Source organism: Malania oleifera, chromosome 6, assembly GCF_029873635.1.
Source record: "Malania oleifera isolate guangnan ecotype guangnan chromosome 6, ASM2987363v1, whole genome shotgun sequence".
Classification (NCBI taxonomy): domain Eukaryota; kingdom Viridiplantae; phylum Streptophyta; class Magnoliopsida; order Santalales; family Ximeniaceae; genus Malania; species Malania oleifera.
In genome coordinates, this window is record NC_080422.1 from 4,354,058 (window position 1) to 4,376,596 (window position 22,539).

Here is a 22,539-nt window from a genome sequence, read left to right on the forward strand (position 1 = left end):
AGAAGAGGCTTCTTGTGAACTCGAGGAGCAGATCGGACAAAAAGACCCGCAACTATTCCAGGAAGATCAAATGTGATTAAGAAATGTGAGTAAATATGTAATATTTCTTTTGCAGGTACATGTATTTCTTTAATTAGTAAGTGGTATTTTAGTTTTGGGGGAATTTTCTTTTGGTATATGTAATCTCCCAGAACTTGAAATATAACCACGGTATTCCTCCGCCATAAGTGAAGGTAAGTAATAAAATAAGTAGACCATTTTTCCTAATAAGGGATGATGAATTATATGAATAATAAATTTCGAAGACGAAATTTTATAAGGAGGGGAGAATGTGACAACCCAAATGATAATGAGATTTAAATAATAAAGAGGAAGGGAAATGGAAACAGTCACAGAAGGAGGAAGTCAACTTCGTTGACGACATTGCACTTTTGAGTAGTCTAAATTTCGTAAACAAGGAGTGGGTTTCGTCAATGAAATTATTGAAGGACTTGTCGACGAGATGACGTGGCTCGTCGATGAATCTAATCCTATAAATATCAAAAACCCGGATTAAATGTCAAAATTAAGGAAAAACTTCACACTCTCTCTCTCCCTACGGTTTCTCTCTTTTCTCTCTTCGATTCCGGCTCCGTCGCTCACTGATTCAACGATCTGAGGCCACCACGACACTCTTGGAGAAGTTCTCTACATATCTGTCGAAGTGGACCGTTGGTGGAACTCCGTTGAAAATCATCCCTGAGTTGAGATAAAATTTTTTAAACCAAATTTGGTCTTGCGGTAGTTATAGGAAATGATATACAAGTGAAAATACTGAAGTTTAATACTGAGAGTTTTTATTTTTAGGGTATTGATCAGGAAATCCTACGGGTGTTAGACCAGGATATTTTAGAGGCTTTCTCAGTAGTCAGGTAAGGGAATAAACTAAAGCAGTTATTTTTCACGCAAATTACAATTATTTATAAGCAAATTGATTTTCTAAAAAATATGTACGATATTTGAATATTATGAAATAAATGCATATTTGGGAAATACTGCGGTTATACGGAAATTATGATTTTAGAATGAAATGTGTGATTTACCCATCTTTGTATGGCATGAATGTTATTTTTCATGAAAAGTATTATGATATGGAAGATTTTACGAGTAAAGCATGTTTTCTGGTATTACAAAATGATATAGTAAGTTATGATGATTTTGACAAATACATGATAATTGATTTATTTTCATAATGTGTAAATATGAAATGATTCTGGTGCGAGGCCGTGTATTTATGAAATGTTCGGCACGAGGCCGTATTTATGAAATGTTCGATGCGAGGCCGTATTTATGAAATGATTTTAGCGTGATACCGTATTTATGAAATTATGAAAGATGCTATAATATCATGTATTATATGTTATCAGAACCCAGATGTTAGTTTAGTTCAGTTTCAAGAGCTCAGTACCGTAGCTATATAGATCAGATATCTATGTTTAGATTTGTGCTAACCACCCGACGAGGGGGTGGGAGATGGATAGTCGATGTGGCTTTCAATGTAGAGTTGTAGACGTTCACCTGGTAGTCCGGACCAGGGTGTGGCGGGCCCATCGTACTTACAGACATTTTTGACTCGGCAGTGGTCGGCCAGCCATTGTCGGGTCCCGCCTTCGGGCTGCACTACCCGTCATGGGGGGTAATACATGACATCAAATAGCTATTCATCCTGAGTATGTTTTCAGTATTATCAGTTATAACAATTTTTTTATGAACGATATGATTTATTAGCAAATATGAAAGTATATGATGATTCAGTATAGTATGATGAATGTTTACAGAGATATGAAATGTACTGTATATGTATAATCGCATTAAATGTTCATGTTGCCACACAGTTGTATTTAGTTTATTTTCCCTTACTGAGAAATGTCTCACCCCTGAACCTAATTAATTTTTCAAGATACCCTGAGAGACCGACAGGGTGTGGCCGTCGTTGAGCTTATTGAGTTACCTCACTAGGAGGGTAAGATTTTGATCTAGGATCAGGAGATTTTTGTTGTATAATCCTATGGTTATTTTGAGTTCTGGAAGTTGTATATAAATACAGTATTTTGATGATATAGTAAACTCTGGTATTATGTAATTAATGGTTTGATGAATATAATTTATTTTTACGACTGCTTAGGTTTCCACTGTTCATGTCAGGCCATCCCTGCTACCCACGGGTTCGGGTTGATGTTATTATTATTTATGTTTATTATGTAATAAGTTAAGTAAGACGTTACAACTGGAGCAGTAACCAGCCGCTACTTCAGTTCCTGAAAACTCTGCTTGCACTCATAAGTCCATTCAAACTTTACGTTCTTCCTCGTGAATCATGTCAATGGACCTAATATTCTGGAGAACCCTACTACGAACCATCGGTAGTATCCTTCAAGACCTTGAAAAATCCTAACCTCCTAAACATTCTTCGATCTCGCCTAGTCCACTACCACTTCTATCTTACTCAATGTAATGACCCGGAAATTTAAAATAATTAGGAAGTATAATACATGAAATGGATTAATGGGTAATAAGGGGAAAGGAAAGATTTTTAGAAGAAATAACAAGCCTCATCGACGAATGTCCTATCTTCGTCAATGAGTGTCCTTCTAAGATTTCGACGAACTCAATCCCTCGTCGACGATGGAATCCCGAGAGAGAATTTTGGAACTCTGAATTTTGTCGACGAAAGTATCTTCTCATTGACAAAGTCTCTACAATGCCTCGTCGACGAACCCACGTGTCTCGTCGATGAAACCCTGCCTATAAATAGTATTTCTCTCATTTTTTTAGCGAGAAACTCGGGGACCCTTGTTGTGACCCAAAGAATAATAGCATTTTAACAATAATAAGAGGGAGGAAAATAGAAATAGAAACAGAAGGAGGTCGTAGACTTCGTCGACGACATTGTATTTTGGGAATAATAATAGTATTAAGGAATTTCCTGGACTCGTCGACGAGTCGACGAATATAAGGCTTCGTCGACGAGTGCATAAGGAATTTCGTTGACGAATACAGGGTTTCGTCGACGAGAAAATACCGAGCAAAGTTTTTGGCCGCTCTGAATTTCGTCGACGAATTTAATGAAGGACTCGTCAACGAGGTGACGTGTCTCATCAACGAATCTAACCCTATAAATAGCTAAAAACTGGATTTTTGTCACATTTTAACGCTTCTCTCTCTCTCCTCTCTCTCCCTTCTCTCTTCGATTTTGGCCCCTCCAGTCGCCGGATCAAAGATTTGATGCTACCACGACGCTCCTGGCGAAATTCTCTACAAGACTGTAGGAACGGATCGTTGGGAAAACGAAGTAGGATTTCATCCCAAATTTAGGGTAAGGTCTTTTAGCCTATTTTTGGCCTTACGGTAGTTATAAGAAAGGATGTAGGCAATGAAATACTGATATTTTGTTCGGTCGAATATTATTTTCAGGGTGTTGTGTAGGAGGCCCTATGGGTGTTAAGCTAGTATTCCATAGGGGCTTTCTAGTAGTCAGGTAAGGGAAATATGTTATGCTAGGAACTTTTGAAATATTATATAGTTTATTTAATCATGAAAATTATGTATTAAGTATCGTGTGGCTTGTGAATATAAATATAGTATGAAGATATGTTTTACGATATTTCAGTATTCTGATTTTACGATATTTCAGTACCATGATTTCATGAATCTCAGTACCATGATAATACGAATATCAGTATTATGATTATGCAGTTTCAGTATTATGATTATGCAGATGTTAGTATTATGATTATACAGTTCTCAGTATTACGTATGAACCACAGTTACAGTTTATGCAGCATCATGGTTATTTCAGTATTTCAGAATCATGGTAAATCATATATATATATATATATATATATATATATATATATATATATATATATATATAATATGATATCAGACCCTGTTGGAGTATGCAGCCACAGAGCATGGTACCGTTGCTACAGATATTATGTTACTTTATGAGTGCAACCACCTATTTAGATAATACGTGGTAAGGTCGATCACCTAGGCCCTTGAAGAGGTTAGGTTCCCCATCCAGATATGGGTTGAGGTGGGCAGATCGACCGATGGAGTATAGTGATTTATTCCTGATTGGCCAACCAGGGTAAATCCCGCCTACGGGCCACACAACCCTGTCATGAGGAGGTAAGTCATGATACACATATATCCACAGGGAACATTTTCAGTTATTATTATTATTATTATTATTATTATTATTATTATTATTATTATTATTATTATGTATTTACAGTTTTATAGAAACAGGGAATATACTTATGCATAATAGAAGTATTTTGAATAGTAAACTATAATATTGTAATGTTAAGCAACAGGGAAAGGGGGGGATGAATTTTATTACTTATACCGTACTTACATATTCAGTTATACATGTTTATATGAAAACAGATTCCATGACACAAAGTAGCTCATTTACCACACACTAGTAATAGCATATTTCGTCTTACTGAGCGTTGGCTCATCCCAGTGTTGAATTATTTTTTAGGCGATCTAGGTAGGCGAGCAGATCAGGCTCACAGATAGAGGGGCTTCAGTAGTGCCCTATCAGAGAGTAAGTATATTTTTGGGGATGATTGTGTATACCTTAGCTAGTTGAGGGTATTTTGGGAAAACAATGATATGTGTATATTTTGGGAAACATGGTACTCTGGTATTGTATGGTATTGGTTTTGTATTGTGTATATATTTTCATATGGTTATGTCAATGTGATTTGTGCTTCTCGCTACTTAGGTTAATGTTTGGATTTACCCCCAGTATGGTATCAGAGCATGTAGATTATCACAGTATAAAAAAAATAAAAATAAAATATATATATATATATATATATATGTATATATATATATAAATGGTAATTAAGTAGGTCGTTACAACCCTTACTTTCTCTCTCTAAAATACGAACCTCCAGCCTTCTCTCTTTGATTTCAGGCCGAATTTGACCCGATTTGATGATCCAGAACCACCACGAATTTCGTAGGATCGTTCTGTACAAGGCTGTAGAAGCTTATCGTTGGTTTGAGGGGTTTGGAAAACATCTCAAAATTAGGGTAAGTGAATTATTTTGAGATTTTCTTAATAAATAATGTTATTTGGAGCCTAGAAAGTAGTAAATAGATGTTTTTCTTAAGATTTGAGTTAGTTGAAATTTATTTTAATTAAAATAGGATTTTTGGATTTAGGGTCCAAGTGAATGTTGTGGGTATCGATTCGGGGATCTTGCCAGCGTAGTTCGAAAGTCAAGTAAGGGGGAAATTTATGTATTAAATCAGGTTTTCATGAATTAAAATGGATTATGTGTTAATATGTATATATGTTTTTATGTGAATTATTAAAATGTCAATCATGTAAATTATGTTTTCTAAACCAAGGACTGCTTATATAGCTATGTATATGTGAAAGCAAATAGGTGAAAATGAAAAGTAATTTCTAAGGAATTATCTAAGAAATGAAATGTATTTTCAGTATATAAATGTTAAATATGGGTTGGCCTATTTTACAGGAATATGTATGAATTTTACTGTCAAATTGTGTGGTATGAGATTCTGTACAAATATATGTTAAATGTATGAGATATAGGTTAAGTAAGTAAAACGTTGAGAATAAAATATGAAATAGACTATGTTACTTGTATATGTTAAATGAAACCATGTAAATGTAAGACAGCTAAAAGACATGCATGTTAGTAGATCTAGCACACTTCTGTGTAAACTAACTGATGACAGCTAAAAGGAGTTGTAGACTAACTGATGATGGCTAAAGACCAACTGTAATACGAAGGAAAGAAAGGAAAATGCTATGAAATGACAATGAAATGACATGGTATGAAATGACAAATGTGAATGATGTAGTGATGAAGATTACGTAAAGTGAAATGCAATGCAATGTTTAAGCTATGAATATGGACAAATGTGTATGATTGAATAATGACAAAAAAAAAATAATGTATTATGGTATTAGAAGTATCTATGTACGTAGAACGTGTTACGATTAGGCGGGGCATACTCTTTGCCTGAGAGCTTGTTGAGTAAGGCGAGTGCACTAGTAACTTCAGATGTAGCAGTAGCTACAAAACGTATTAGGGCAGAGGGAATCTATTTGTATGGGCGGGTAGATTTCCCTATCCTTAGGGCCTTTATCGGTAAGCTATTGTTAAATGGTGTGAGTGCGAGATCTATCTAATACTTGAGGGCTTACTGAGTAAGGTGAGTGCCCTAGTATGCTTTAGTAGTGACCTTAGGGTTACCTAAGTATCAGAGCAGAGGGGTGCTACATGTATGGGCGGGTAATCACCCCTATCATTAGGTAATCTCGTGGGTTAAACTTTTGCATTTGTTTGATTAGATTCAGAGAATGTTTTCACTGTTACGTTAATGATTTGCTAATGTATTTAAAATGATATTTATATACCTCATGTTGGTCACACGCTGTTTTAATATGTATATTTCTTCCCTTACTGAGATGTGTCTCACCCGAATATGATTATTTCTTTTTCAACCAATGTAATAGGAGTATTAGCAATTTCTAATAAGCACTAGCACAATCAAAGGAACTCTCACAATGCTAAAATGTATCAAGAGAATGAAGAAATAAGAGTATTTGGGTAAAATAGGATTTTGAAAATAGAGAGGATTTTTGCTAATGATTTTTTCTAATTTATTGTTAATTCTCACAAATAAGCTCATATATATAGAGCAAGGTCATATTATGACCGTTTAGGACATGTAGGGCATTATTAGATTTGTTTTAAATCAATTTAGAGAAATTAACCCTATTTAACCCTTTTAACCACGGTAAAATATTAAGTAACCCGAGAGGTTTCGGGCGGCTGAACTATGGTTCGGTTGCCCGAATAGACTCAGCTAAAAAAGCCATATTTTAAGGTTCGGGTGCCCGAGTTCAAGCTCAGTTGGATGAACAAAAGTCAGAAACTTTCTGTCCGCGGTTCGGGTGCCCGAAGCTAAGTTCGGTTAACTGAACTCAAGTGTTCGGTCACCCGAGGCCTATTTTGAATTAAAATCTTCAGTGGCCCGAGTTGGTGAAAAGTTTCCTTTTAAGGGTTCGGTCTCCTGGAGACGATACGCTCATTTGTAGTTCGGTCCCTCGAAACCAGGTCAACCCACTAACTTTCCAGCAATTCGGGCGTCCGAGGTGTATTGAACACCACAAGTTCGGTCGCCCGAGCTCTCACAAAATTTTCAATTAAGTCCAATTTATTTCAATTTTGATCCCCTAATTGTGAATGATAATGGGGACTTGTTTGTGCATAAGTGTTGGGACCTAAGGTCTTACTGAACTTACCATATATCTTATATGCATGATATGTAGATAATTATTACAGACCTTTTCTCCTAACTACTATTACAGACCCTCTTTGAGTTAAAATGAATTACAACATGAAAGTAGTCTTCAGGGTCTTCATGTTTTGCTTCAAGTGTCATTTCTTGATCTGCTAATAAAAACCTGCACATACACTTGATAGCCATCAAATACTAGAGTATTTATCATTATCAAAACCAGGTGTGACCTATAAGGCATTCTCCCCCTTTTTTATGATGACAAATACACTATGCAAAAGTGGGTATAGCCTTAGAAGGCTCCCCCTATCACTATACATAATGTAAAAATTTATCAATGCAGATAATCTATCGTTTAAGTTTAAGTGCAACGCAATTTTTGCCCTCTTATGTTTCTCCCCCTTCTGGCAACAGCAAAAAGGGCTATGAAATTAATAGCCTTAGGCATGAGTATAAATCATTAGCACACAAGAGAAATTTGGGAATTTGTTTATTTTTATTTTTTAAAATTCGGCAGCAACTACCTTTACTAACTCAGTTATGGTCGGTCGACCATATGCTGAGTCCAGCCTTCGGGCCGCACAACCCGTCATGGGGGGAAACATGTCGTATGAGTATATGAAAGGGTGACGACGCTAGTTCAACAGTCCAGGTTGTATCTTTTATGCATATATGGACAAATTTACTATTATAGGCAATATTGAGCCGATAGTACAGTTTAAATGTCATTTCATATATAGTTAAATAATGAAAGTTTTATATTCACGTGGGAACTCATGCTAGCCACACACTGATAATAATGTAATCCGTCTTATTGACAAGTGTCTCACCCTATTATACAAATCATTTTTCAGGTCCTTTTTGGGGGTGATAGACAGAGCTAGTGAGCCACCAGCTGTTACATTGTATTATTTTGTTGGGTTGTATTATAAAAACAGGTAGTTGTATGTATGTATTTGGGGAATAGTTAGAACTCTGATAAAGTGTTTTGATGTTTTAGTATTTTCCGCTGTATGATTTTAATTCCAGTAATGACAGGTGCACCCGGGATTCCTTGGTTAAGGCGGGTTGCAGTATTTATGGTATTATAGAGTTTATATGTTTTATCTAACACTTCGGGCCCACGTGACATGTCAGTGCACTACAGGTGGTATCGGAGCATTTTTATATTTTTAGCAGTTAAATTTTTGGGTCGTTGCAAATACATAAAAAAGATATATTCAAGAAAATTGAAGTAAAAAATTGTGTGCAAGACAAGAGAGACCGTAAGTGTTGAATATAAACATTTATAGCCGAAAAAATAATTAATTATTTATGCCATATTGATTTATATTCTTTTCGAAAGATGAACTTAAGGTTGACACATCAATCTCATTTTAAAAAATATTATTGTCTCTATTGAGTCGGTGATTCATATTTTAGAAAGTTATGCACTTATAACCTACTAATAAGTGTGAGGTTTCATGTGAAAAGCAAGGGGATTCAAAGAAGAACCCAATAGTGCAACTATGGAATACATAGGTTGAAGCCCTTTTGTATGATATTTTAAATTAAGCTATGGTATTATTATATTTTTATATAAAGATTTTTTAAAATTTTTATACAAGAGATGCCTGAAATCGAAAGTTAAAGCTTAAGGACAACTTTCATTGATGATATGATAAAATTTTTCATAGAATAAATGAGTGCCGAAATGCATAAATCGTTGTTTTTATATTTTCATCTATTCCTTTCTTAATTAATTATGTGTATACATCATCTTAAAGCATATTTCATATAATGGTCCAATAAAAAATGCTTTAAATACATTAATTAAAATGGGATGGGTTTTTTAAAGATTTATTTTCTACGTTTAACCCCCTTTATATATTTAAGCTTTTATCTTCTTCCTACCTTTTACAAGAAGATAATGAAAATTTAATGAATCCACGTTCAACGGTCATCACTGCATTAATTTATTGATGGGCCTTTCAATGGGCCACATTTGCACTACCCACAAGGCCAAAATGAATGTGCCCTAATCCACCATTTTACTTTCCATATTTGTGGGCCGTCCTTTGGGCCACTTTCTAAATACATGCATTGAAAAAATCAAAAGATAAGATTTGAAGAAAGCTAGACATTTTTTCTTTGTATTTATTATAAAATTTTAATAATAATAAAAACAAGACGTCCAACTAATGCAAGGAAACCGCGTCAGCATTTTGAACTTTACCTGATCAGCGAGACCTAGGGGAGGACGCTGATCCGTAAGTTTCGTGCCACATCAGGAGATCCGAAAGGCTTGTTGGTGACTAGAGTTCTTATGTAATAATAATAATAATAATATTATTATTATTATTATTATTATTATTATTATTATTATACAAAACATTAGTTTGATGAATTCATCGACTGCTAATTGTCACGAATAAGTATCAAAATTTGTATAAAAAATAAATTAATAAATATCATAATTTAATTAATCAATTGCACAGATATACTAATCTTTTGAATAAGTTTTTTAAATTATATTAGTAAAATTTTAATTTTGAATAGGTTTGAAAATATGAAAACATGGTTTCAAATTTTAGACTTAAATTTATAAATTTAAAAAAATTATAATATGATATTTTGTTTAGATTTTTTAAATATATATTTCGATTTGAAATCAATATTCAATAATAATAATAATAATAATAATAATAATAATAATAATAATGCCTTATTAAAAAATAGTTTAAGTTTGTTGATAATTTTTATTTAAAAATGCTATAAAAGGCAAGGCTACTTTTCCACCGACAAATATATTACACTTTGCACAAGGCGCCACGTGGAAAGTAAAAGTGCCACGTACTCAATTTATCATGGAAAAGACCTTTGATTTTCCTATCCTTTTATCGACAATTGTAACTTAGTCCAGCACTCTGTCTCCTTCTTTCTACTGTACACACGCTTTTATGATGCAAGCGAATCACACAACTCCTAAGCAGCTCCGAAACTCCGGTCCATGAAATTTTATTTGGGTTTGTTTGCTATCTGTTGATTAATAATTTTACTAGGTCTACTATTGACGGTTTCTTCCCGAAGTGATTTCTTCTAGTAGCTAATTTGGAAGAAATTCTTCGACAGTCTAATATAGATAGATCAACGGTTTCTTTCAATAAAGGAAAATTGTCGATGGTTTAATTAAATTATCGATGATTTTGTTTCAATATTATTTTTTAATATTTGAACGGGGAAGATTAATAGGTTGTGAATGTTAGAGTAAATTTTTTGTGGATTGATACAAGAGTATTTGGGAAATTTTTTAATCACTCTGTACGTCTAAAGTTAGCATAAATACATTGATGTAACTTTATTTTTTGTGATAGTGAATTTCAACCCCCGCTTGCTCTCGCGGATATAGGCATTTTATCGAACCACATTAAATCCTTGTGTTGCATTGTACCGACCGCATTTCATTGTACAACATTATCTAAACAAATGAGTTTCAAATTTAATTTTTAGGCTTAATTTGTAAATTAGTAAAATGTGAGTATTATCGTGCTCAGCCTATTTTGGCTCGTGAATAGATCAATAACTAACTCAAATGGGTTCATTTATTAAGCTTAATAAGTAGCTCGATAATGAGCTCATTAATAGATTTAATAAGTTGGTATAATCCCAAGAGTCCAATATTGGTCTAGTCTTGGAAAAACATACAAATTTTGATCTAGATAAACTAGGTGGTTGAAACCGTTATTATTAGGTAATTTATAAAATTTCAACTTATGCTCGAGTCTAAGCTCGAGCCCGAGCCCGAGCTTGAACCTGAGCCTGCAAATGAACCAAGTCCAATCTCCAACTTGAACCAATATTTTTAATCTCGAAAGAGTTCAAGCCCATCTTTTTGAACTTAAAATCGTGTCGAGCTCGAGCTCGAGGCTAAGCTGAGCCTAAGCATGTTGAAGACTAACTCGGCTTGACTCATTTGCAGTCCTTAATGCAAATATAAAAACATATTTTATTTACTATACTTTATATTAAAATTGTATTCCAAAAAAAATTTAATATTTTATAAATTTATGTCATTTAAGGATTCGTTTAGTTATAAAAAATATTTGGAAAAAAATATTAAAATAAGGGTAATTTTTGTTTTTACAATATTTATATTAAATAAATATATTGTAACACTATTTATTTGTGCATATAATATTACTTTTTATTTTTCAAATAATTAAAAAACTATTAATTTATTTTTAATTTTGTATAAACTTTTATAGAAAAATTTGAAAACATCTTTTCATAAATTTTTTTTTTATTTCTAACGTTTAGTTAATATGGAAACATGGAATTTGCATCTTGAATTTTTAATTTGTTTGAATTTGAATAAAGTTTTTTTTTTTAATGTGGAAATATCCAAATTCAAGTCTCAAAACATATGGTTCTAAACGGTATACTATGTAAAATTTTTAAATTAAAAAAAAAACTATTTTTATGAATATTTTGAAATCTAAAAATTTTAAAAAAAAAATTATACAGTTAAAACAAACTCTTTATTTTTTAAAAAAAATTTCAATATCGATTTTGAATAATTTTAAAATAAACTAATTTTTTTAATAATTTTTGAAAAATTCATTGCACAAAGTTAATAGGCCAATGAAGACATGAAATTAAGAGACAACTAACGGGATTAAAGAAATCCTTATAACCCTCTAGTAAGGGTTGAAATGAAAGTATATAACCTAATATAACTCTCGAAATTAAAGTTCATAACTCCCTTATAACTCCTTCTTAGTTGGAGAATTAATTAGAGGAAGACCATTTAATAACTATGAAAGGAATACTTCGGGAAGAGGTAAAGTATCTTACGACAATTCATTTTTATATTGTTATTGTATGATATCCTTCAAATTTTCTTAACTTGGGCATTGGAGTAATCTCCGAAGGACACTCAAGTCCTCCAAACTTCTTTTTCTTTATTCTTCGCAATGGTCGAGATCATGATTAATCCTAGGGGTGGCAAAACGGGTCGAGATCCGACGGGTGACCCGTGACCCGTTTATAAATGGATCAGCCCGTGACTTGGTCTATTTATAAATGGGTCAACTCGGGTTCAGGTCGAGTCACCATCGGGTTCGCGGCCATCTCCTCCTACTGCTCCAACTCCTCAACTTCGAATCGTCGCTCCATAGCCCAGCACCTCCTGTCCTCTGCGCCTGCTCCTGCTCAGCCTCATCACCTCTGGTGACTTTGGCCTCAACTTCAAGTCATCACTCCACAGCCCAACACCTTCGGTCCTCTACTTCTACTCCTGCTTAGCCTTAGCACCTCCTGTAGTGACCGAAGAATAATAACATTTTAATAATAAGAGGTAGAGAAAATAGATACAGAAACAGAAGGAGGCCGTAGACTTCGTCAACGACATTGCATTTTGGAGATAATAATAATAATAAAATAATTTTAAGGAATTGCTAGGGAATTCGTCAACGAATACAGGGTTTCGTCGACGAGTTCATAAGGAAATTCGTCGACGAATACAGGGTTTCATCAACAAGAAAATACCGAGAGTCGAATATGTGCTACTCTGAATTTCATCGACGAATACAGGGCTTCGTCGATGAAATTAATGAAGGACTCGTCGATGAGGTGACGTGTCTCGTCGACGAATCTGGAAGTATAAATGAAGGAAAACCGGGATTTTTATCCATTTAACTGCGTCGCTCTCTCTCTACGAACCCTCTCCCTTCTCTCTTCGTTTACGGTCCCACTAATCGCCGGATCGACTATCCGAAGCTACCACAACGCTCTTAGTGGAATTCTCTACAAGTTTGTCGGAGCGGATCGTCGAAAAAACGACGTTAGATTTCATCCCAAATTCAGGGTAAGGTCTTTTATTGAATTTTTGACTTTCTGGCAGTTATAGGAAATGATGTAAACTAAGAAATACTAATGTTTTGTTCTGAGATATTGTGTTTTCAGGATGTTGAGTTAGGAATCTTACGGGTATAGAGCTAGATTTTTATAGGGGCTTTTCAAAGTTGAGGTAAGGGAAATATGCTATGTTAGGAGTTTTTGTAATGATATTAGAGATTTTATAGATGCATAACTACACCATTTTACTATACAAAATTTTTAGAATATGAGTTTGAAATAGTATTTGTTTTAGAATATGAGTTTAAATGTTTGTGTGGCCTAAGTAGATTTTTTATGAGATGAAAAAATTCATACAGTTATTATAATATATCATATTGTACTGAATTGAGGGACGGCGCTACGTAACGCCTCAATTTCAGTGAGAGATTATACAGATTATATAGATATACATATACATATACAGAGAAATTTACATGCATATACAGTTTTTATACGAGTAGTTTCATGAACAGATATTTATATATATACATATATATGCATATTTATTCAGATCAGTATGTGTATCACAGTTTTATACAGAATGTTATATATATAAGAATTACAACATTGACAATACAGAAAGAAGGAGTTACGGTAATTTTGAAAACAGTAAAAGAGTATATATGTATATATGTATATAGTATCAGATCCCTGAGGAAAGATACACAAACAGATACAGATTACAGAGCACAGTACCGTTGCTAGATACAAATAGAGTGCAACCACATATCTCAGATAGTATGTGGGTACCGTCAGCCATGCTCGAAGAGTATGCAGCTCCCCAGTACACTAGGTTGAGGGGGCCGGTTTGACGAGGTAGTAGCCAGTCCCGAACTTAGGAGAGGATGCAGTTTGGCCGGACTGAGGTAGTGTAGAGTATGATGACTTATCTAGAGGGCCGACCAGATAGAGTCCCGCCTACGGGCCGCACAACCTTGTCATGAGGGGTTAAATCATGATGTACAGAGTTCCAGGGATACAAAATAGTTATATGTATGAAAACAATTTTACAATATATGATGAGAATAATATGATATATTATCAGTATGAAAAGTAGGAAACATATGATATAGTATATTTTAATTGAGAAAGAAAGAAATGTTTGAAAGATATGTTTTACAGATTATTTATTGCATTACAGTGCAGTTGCTATTTTTAAATATTCTTAACTTAGTTGCCACACACTAGTAATAGCATATTTCCACTTACTGAGCATCGACTCACCCCATTATTTTACCATTTTTCAGGTGAGCCAGTTAGGCGAGCAGATCAGGCTCGGGGATAGAAAATAGTTAAATCACCTTGGTTATAGGGTGAGTTTTTTTGTCATAACTGTATATATTTTTGAGTAGATGACACTGGAAGGATATTTTTGTATGGTCTGTATATTCTTAATTCTGGTATTGTACAGTTTATGTATAAATGGTTTTATGATTTGTATTTCCGCTGCGTAGGAATGTTTATTGTATAAATATAAAAAGAAAATTATTATGAAAAATGATAAGAATTTTGAGGTCGTTACACCTCCAGTGACTCCGACGGGCAACTTTTTCTTTTTCTTCGTCTTCTTCTTCTTCTTCTTCAATCGAGAGAGACTGATTAAGAGATCTGATATGTTCTTAATTTGATAATTTCTTTGTTTAAAAATTTTAAAATAATTAAATTATTTTTTTTAACGGATAACCCGTGACCCGCCCGTTTAATAAACGGGTGGGTCAGGATTTATAGGGTTATGACCGATTTAACTTTGACCCGTCCGGACCCGATCCATGAAACCGTTTTGCCACCCTTAATTAATCCAGTTAATCTCACCAATTTTTTTGCAATAAAAGTATATAAAATAAACAATCAAATTTTAAAAGCTATCTATGACTAAAAAAATATTGTTAATTTGTGTTAAAGAGTACGAATTTCATATTCTAAATTCAAAAGTATATAAATTCCTAAAAACTAACATAATGTATTTTATATTCTATTTAAATTTGCATTATGACCAAAACTTGATGTCACACTAGTGCTGATTCAGTACCTTATAGTTAAAAGGACTAAAGCTTTCATGCACAATTTTTTTTTTCTTCTATATAAGTTTTTTTTTTTTTTTTTACGATTATTCACTAATCATAAATTATTATGATTCAACTGTGCAATGCTTCAATTTGCCTTTACTCAAATGAACTAGTTTTCATAGCCATTACTTAAGTATCATAATCACTCAATTTAAATAATAATATAAAATTCACCTCAAATTATGACTTTTAAAAGCTCTAAAGAATTTAGTTTCCATAAAAAAAAATCAAAATTAATATGACAAGAAATAATAATGTAGGACAATATAAATAATAATAATAATAATAATTGATAATAAATAATAATGTAGGATTCTCTTTGAAATAAGACTTTTGAAAGAACACTAATTACCTTAAAAATAGGCTTTTAAAAAAATTTTAACCCACAATATTAATTGACTTATAAAATATCTTATTGATATAATAAGAAATAACAACATAAGAGAAGGGTTTTCTTCAAATTAGAACTTCAAAAAGAAACAAAAGAATCTAGTTTAAATCAAAGAATATATCCAAAAAAATATTAAAATAATACTGCAGTCAAATTAGGGCTCTTAAAAAGTCTAGAAATATCGTTTAAAGCAAATAATTTACCTAAAAAGTTATCTAATTAATACCACAAAGAATAATAACTTTAAAAATATAACTGTATTATTCATCTTAAATTAGGGTTACGAAGAAATAACTTAGTGATCAAAACTTTTTGATTTTCATAAATAACATTACTTAGGGTTAGGAGTAGTTACGAGATTAAAAGAATAAAAATTTAAAAATTTAGAAGAGCGTCGTGTTAGAGTAGATCAGATATCATTGTGTAAAGTGAGTTGAAGACGCCCCCACGAGCATGACGCGGTGAAAAGATATCAAAATGTAAAAATGAGTATCGGGAGTTCAATTTTCGGTAGATACGCTCATGGAGCCAGTGGTACCTGTAGATGGTGAGAATTTACTCTGTAAGCTAGCGGGGACCGTGGATAGTGAGAGTTCGCTCTGTGAGTTAACGGGGACCGTGAATGGTGAGAGTTTTCTATGAGCCAGTGGGGATCGTAGATAGCAATGGAGATGTATCTTTAGGATCGGGTTGATCGAACGTCCAACTGATGTACGGAAGTTGTGTCCGCATTTCGGACTTTACCTGATCAACGAGACTTAGGGAAATGATGCTAATTCGTAGGTTTGGTGCCGCACTAGGAAATCAAAAGGACTTATTGATGGCTGGAATTCATATATAATAAAAAATATATATATAAAATGACTTGAAGACTTAAAAATCAGATTGAGGATAATTGAGACATTAAAATTGAGCCACGTAGCCCGAACTTCTAATTTCATTTCACTCTTATCTACTAAAAAAATTTGTATGTAGTTCTTACTTCCTATTAAGAATGTGAGGCTCATGTTCTACTTAATAAAACTATATTATTTGAGTCCGCGTCATTATGTGCCCCTAGTGCGTAGCACGACGGCAGACCACGATAAATTTGACACGGAGGCATTGGTTGACACGTGGAGGGACCACGAGGGGACGCGTGTCACGTACTCTACCTTAACCACTAAGCAAACGCCGGTGTGAACTCAGCGGCCCGCTCCTCACTTACCGCATCTTCTAGAAAGTAGAAACCCCGCGCCACACGTCCTCCCCGCTTCCTCACACCACCCACCACCATCTCTGAGTCGTCTCTGTTTCTCTCTCTGTTTCTCTAGAAATAAATAACGCGTTTTGGGGGGCGAGGTCGTCATCGCCATCGCATTTCCTCAATTAATTTTCCTTTATAATAATTCCAACTCTCCTCTCTTCACAGTGACAGTCACTCGTTCTCAATTCTTCCACTTTGACAAATCTACACGCCATCTAATCCATACCCTGCTTCTTCGAAACTTCCTCCCACCCATCCCTTCTGCCAGCACCCCTCTTGCTCTCTCTTTCTCTATATTACTGCCCTTCCTTCCCACTTCATCTCCCTCTCTCATACCCTTCTTCGGCTCTGTGTAAATCTATACAATATATACAGACATATCTAGAAGCATAATCACAACGCAGCGTTTGTTTTATTTACCATTTCTGCGAGATAATAAGGAGAAGAGCAAGAACCAGGAGGAGAATTCCTGATTGGGTCTTGTAAAGATGGAGAACAATCAGCAGTCCTTTTGGCAGTTCAGCGACCAGCTTCGTCTTCAGACTTCGAGCTTCGCGAACCTCTCTATCAACGATTCCATATGGAGCACATCCTCCGGGGCGAAGAACGAGCGGCGCAATTTCGACGTCAGGGTCGGTGGAGAGGTCAATTCCTCGTCTGGGTCGAAGCAGACGGAGCCCGATTTTAATGGGTTCAACAACGGGTGGAAATTCGGGGGCGGGGGCATCATCGGAGACGGCGGTGCGATTGGGGGAAGTTCCTTTAAGAACGTCAATGGGGTTAATGGCGGATTCAACAAAGGTATTTATTCGAAGCCTTTGAGCCTGAATCACAACAGTAAATTCAATAGCATCAACACAAAAGGAGGAAAGAATGGTCTTGGGAAGGGCGAGGATGATCGTGTTGGAGGCAAGGTGGGGAAGAAGAACGGTTATAGTAATAAGAACGGCGGCGGTGATAATAATAGTAATAGTAATAACAATAAGAACAGTTCTGATAAGAGATTCAAGACCCTTCCACCATCGGAGTCTCTGCCCAGAAACGAAACCATTGGTGGGTATATCTTTGTCTGCAACAACGATACGATGCAAGAAAATCTCAAGAGGCAGCTCTTTGGTATGCATCTTCTGATCTTCTCCACCAGGCTTAATATCTTTTTGCTTTACTTTAGTATTTGCCCTTTCATATTCCTTTCACAGTTTAAAAAAAAAACCTTTTAAACTTGGTGTGGATCATGGATTTGATGCCTCGGATTTGGATTTGTGCAAATTCACAAGTTCAAATTCAAACTTCAACTTCAATCTCACAAATACAGGGTTAGTTTGTTCATCTGCGCTTGAACATGGCCTTTCAGAAAGAATCCAGGCCTTTTGGATCATTAGATGTACAACTCAACTTCGATTCTTCTGGAGAACTTTTCTTTTTGTACACTCAAGTCTATGGATATAAGTATCTGGTCTGTTTCTGTTTGGACTTGGATGTTTAATTGCTTCATATGGATACAAGCATTCCAAATTTCACCATTAGAGAGCAATACGAATTTTCCAATTTTATACTTAACTGGTTTTGTTTGTTTCATTAAATTCTGTATTACATGCATCTGACATTCGAAATTCTAATCGATTCTAGGTTTACCTCCACGCTATAGAGATTCAGTTCGGGCAATAACACCAGGCTTGCCCCTCTTCCTCTACAACTATTCTACCCACCAACTCCATGGGGTGTATGAGGTTTGTATTTGTTTCATTCTTCTAAAATAGTTAGCAATTACCTAATGAGAAATTTAAGTTATTTGAATGAACAAATTAGTGAGCTGTTAATCACCATACCCAGCAAGGCTCAAGCCTAGTGCTAGTTGAATGAATTGTTATGGGTAGATTCAGATTGCTAGTATTATCTGTTTTCCTCAAGTACACACTACACGATTCCTTGGACTTTCCAACGTTTAGTTTTGGGTGGCGAACCTTGGTCTGATTTCCAAATGGTCTGTTCAGGCTGCAAGCTTTGGAGGAACAAACATAGATCCGACAGCCTGGGAGGACAAGAAATGCCCCGGTGAATCGCGCTTCCCTGCCCAGGTACCTTCTGCAATCTTATCTCGTAATGCCAAATCAACGCTTGCAAAGTTTAGTACACACTGTTAGTCGAGGAAAAAGAAGTATAGTTTTTCTGCTTATGAATTTAAGACTTTGTTGTTGGATAAGACACAGAATTCTCATCAAACAATTCAAAGCCTTGTTCATGTAGTTTTATGTTATGAGATTGGTCTTACGTTCAGATATAGTGATGCGAAATCATTACTCATAAGGCCTAGTACACACTTTTAGTTGTGGAAAAGATTTGTGTAGTTTTTCTGCTAATGGATTTTCAAGACTTGTTCTTTGCTGGACACGGACACTTTCCATCAAACAACTCAAAGCCTTGTTCATATTGTTTTATGTTGTAAGATTGGATTGTAACACAGGCACTGAGTTGTTGTCACTGAATTGTGGGATGGACCATTTGTTTTTGTGGACAGGTAAGAGTCCTTACAAGGAAGATCTGTGAACCATTAGAAGAGGACTCATTCAGGCCAATTCTCCACCATTACGATGGACCAAAGTTCCGCCTTGAGCTGAACATACCCGAGGTAATCTTACCAAAATACTTGTACAAGCCATTTGCCTGTTTGAAGGGCATAGTTCTGATCTATTCTCCTGTTTGAACTTCACAGGCAATCTCCCTTTTGGATATATTCGAGGAGAGCAACCTGTGAGCTACGCAGTGCGTCTGCAGAGGCATACATATACAAATACAAGCTGCCGTGGAGGCATACATATACTATACAAAATAGCGAAAGAAAAAGAGAAATGAGAAAAGCAGAGAGGAAATAGAGGTGTTTGGTTTTTAATCTGTATTGGGTATGAACACTTGGGTAGAGGAAGGCCAGGGAAGAGAAGGGTGCTGTAAAATATGTTCTATGTGATGTGTAAACTCTTTTGTATGGTTGTTACAAAGTTATACTTGTCCTACTTAGATATATAAATAATAAGCTTACTTATATGATCAGTATACTTCTGCCATTTTAGTTTGAATGATTTATAGAAAGTTGAGCTTATGTACATGCCTTCGCCATTGGCACTCTCTTTTCTGAACACAACATGAGATTGTAATAAAATGAAATAGATCTTTTCTTAATACTCGATGCTTCTTTTTTGGATTATACACCGAATTTTTATGTGTTTGTTTTATGGTTCACGTGACTAATCTCACGTCCTTTGAAGCCGATTCCATAACTTTAAAGGGAGATAAATTTCAGAAATTCAAGAGTGAAAACGAACGCTGGAGGTTTGAATATCTGATCTTATAAGAGGCATTTTCATAGCCCGTACTACCATTTAAATCACACTCTGGGGGTAAACTCAATCCTTTTTTGCTTCAATACAAGTTGGTGGAAAAAACTCTTCAAGACTTCAAAAAGCTGTCTCTCCCTCTCTCTCTAGTCTTTTTAGTAATAAATAAACAAACAAAAGTGTTAAGGTTTAACGGGTTTAAACCCTAGTTAATAATTTCTTATCAAACCAAATCTTAAATTCGGCTAAAAGTTAAATCCTTTTATTTATATATCCTTCAAACTTTCTAAAAGATGGAGCCAGCATGATTGCTAATTCGGTAGTGGGTATGGTCACTCATTTTTCTAGAGAGTGTTGTTGGTCTATCTTTTAGACCACATTGATTTGTCAATTGTCCTACCAACCATGCAGAGTTGTCTTTTAGGATTCGCCAAAGGCCTAGCGTGCCATTGACTACTTCAAAATATTTATTTAATGAATAAATTTGAGATTTTTTTAAGTTATCATTACTCATTTTTATCCTCTCTTTTGTGTGAGGAATTTATCATGATTCTACTATAGTTTTTTTTTTTTTTTTTTAAGTCCTGGACATTGGTCAAGGCATTGCTGGTCAAGGTGCTGCACCGGAACAAGCTATGATAGAATATAATAATATATAATATGGAGCGGGTAGCGGCCTAGCGTGCCATTGACTACTTCAAAGAGAGAATGGCTCATCATGGCACCCACCCCCACCAAAACTGTTCGCCAATTTTGGATGTTGACTCAACCATACTAAATAACAAAACAAACACAACTAGTGATATGCATATATTCATTTTTGTTTTTTTCAAACTTAGACTTCAACTTTGCGTTCTAAAGACCGGCCTCTAAGCCTACTAGTTTTATCTCGTGACTTTCATAAAAAAAATAATAATAATTTGAATCTTGTAGAAAAATAAGTCAGAAATTTAATGAGTCTAAGATTTTTTTGGTTCTATAGTTGTAATACTTGATGGTTGTGACAATTCACAATTGCTGTTGATATTGGTATATTATTATTATTATTATTATTGCAGTAACAATTGAAGTTGTGGTAAAGATTATTAAGTTATATACCCCAACTGCACATAAGGAGACCTTTTTACAAATACTTGGTGTGCATGAATCTAAAGCTTTGTATAATATGTTATTCATCTTTTGTTATATATAACCAACCTGTAACAAAATTATCTTTTTTATATTCCATTTCTTTGTATATATATATATATATATATATATATATTTGTACATCATTCAATGAGAAATACAAAGAAGAATTCTAGTAAATTCTTTTCTCCTCTAACAAAAATAAGTTACATTTTAGAATTTTACCACCATCTAATTTGAAATTGTATTAATTTTTACCAATTACTAATTTTGAAGAGTAAAGCTTACCAATATTTCAAAATAATACAATCTAATGTTTGCTACTTTTGTCTGGAAAGTCAATCAGCCAACTAATTGGTCCGAAAAGTCAATCAACCAATTAATTATTTATCTGCAAAGTCAATCGGCCAACTACTTTGTCTAGAAAGTTAATTGGCCAATTATTTGGTTCTTTGGAATTTACGCCCAATTAATCAAGATCAGCTCCATCAATTAAGCATGATCAGCTCCATCAAAAACTTGGACTAAATTTATTAAACCTTCATAGTTCTTTGGGCCAAGCTTGGAGGGGCCCGATTTTGAATAAGCTCAAATATCTTGAATCCGTCCATTAAGTGCTTCTTTTATCTTCTTGAATCTCGCTCTAGTGATAAGCCTAACTGGGACATGCAATGGATCATTTAATGGTGCTTATTGATTCTTATCACAAACCTAACCTTGATTTTCATTATTGGAGGTGTACCGACCAGTTGTGTAATGCTCCGGTCCTTTATACGAACCCAGAGTGCTACTACACATACAGAATACCTGTATCTGATAAACATACATAAACAACCCGTCCTAAACAGGGACAAACAAGTGTAATTCATACATATATGTATTCATGCACAGCGGAAAACATAAACATTCACATTTGGGGTTCTATTAGACATATATCAGAGTTCTATCTATATTCCTCAGTACAAAAGATCCATGTTTAAAATATAAACATATTACACCCTTTTACATCCTACCAGGTTCCCAGTAATGATACAAAAACTTACGTCTACTAACAAGACTATACGCGACAAAGTCCCTCTAGAAGAATTAGGACCGACGTCCTGTACCTGAAACAAAGGTTGTAAGATTGGGGTGAGACACTTTTCAATAAGGTGGAAGATA

General features: G+C 34.6%; 1 protein-coding gene across 2 annotated transcripts; it reads left to right on the forward strand.

Annotated features, from left to right (window-relative positions):
• Positions 1-16,861: 16,861 nt before the first annotated feature.
• On the forward strand, positions 16,862-20,095 carry LOC131157006 (B2 protein). Of its 2 annotated transcripts, XM_058110820.1 has the most exons (5): positions 16,862-18,034; positions 18,548-18,648; positions 18,913-18,996; positions 19,437-19,547; positions 19,632-20,095. In XM_058110820.1, exons 1-5 carry the CDS (start codon positions 17,407-17,409, stop codon positions 19,671-19,673), a joined length of 966 nt encoding a protein of 321 aa, XP_057966803.1. In that variant the 5' UTR covers positions 16,862-17,406; the 3' UTR covers positions 19,674-20,095. The 2 variants fall into 2 exon arrangements, with proteins under 2 accessions (XP_057966803.1, XP_057966802.1); XM_058110819.1 differs by having other exon boundaries at positions 16,867-18,034; positions 19,437-20,095.
• Positions 20,096-22,539: the final 2,444 nt, after the last annotated feature.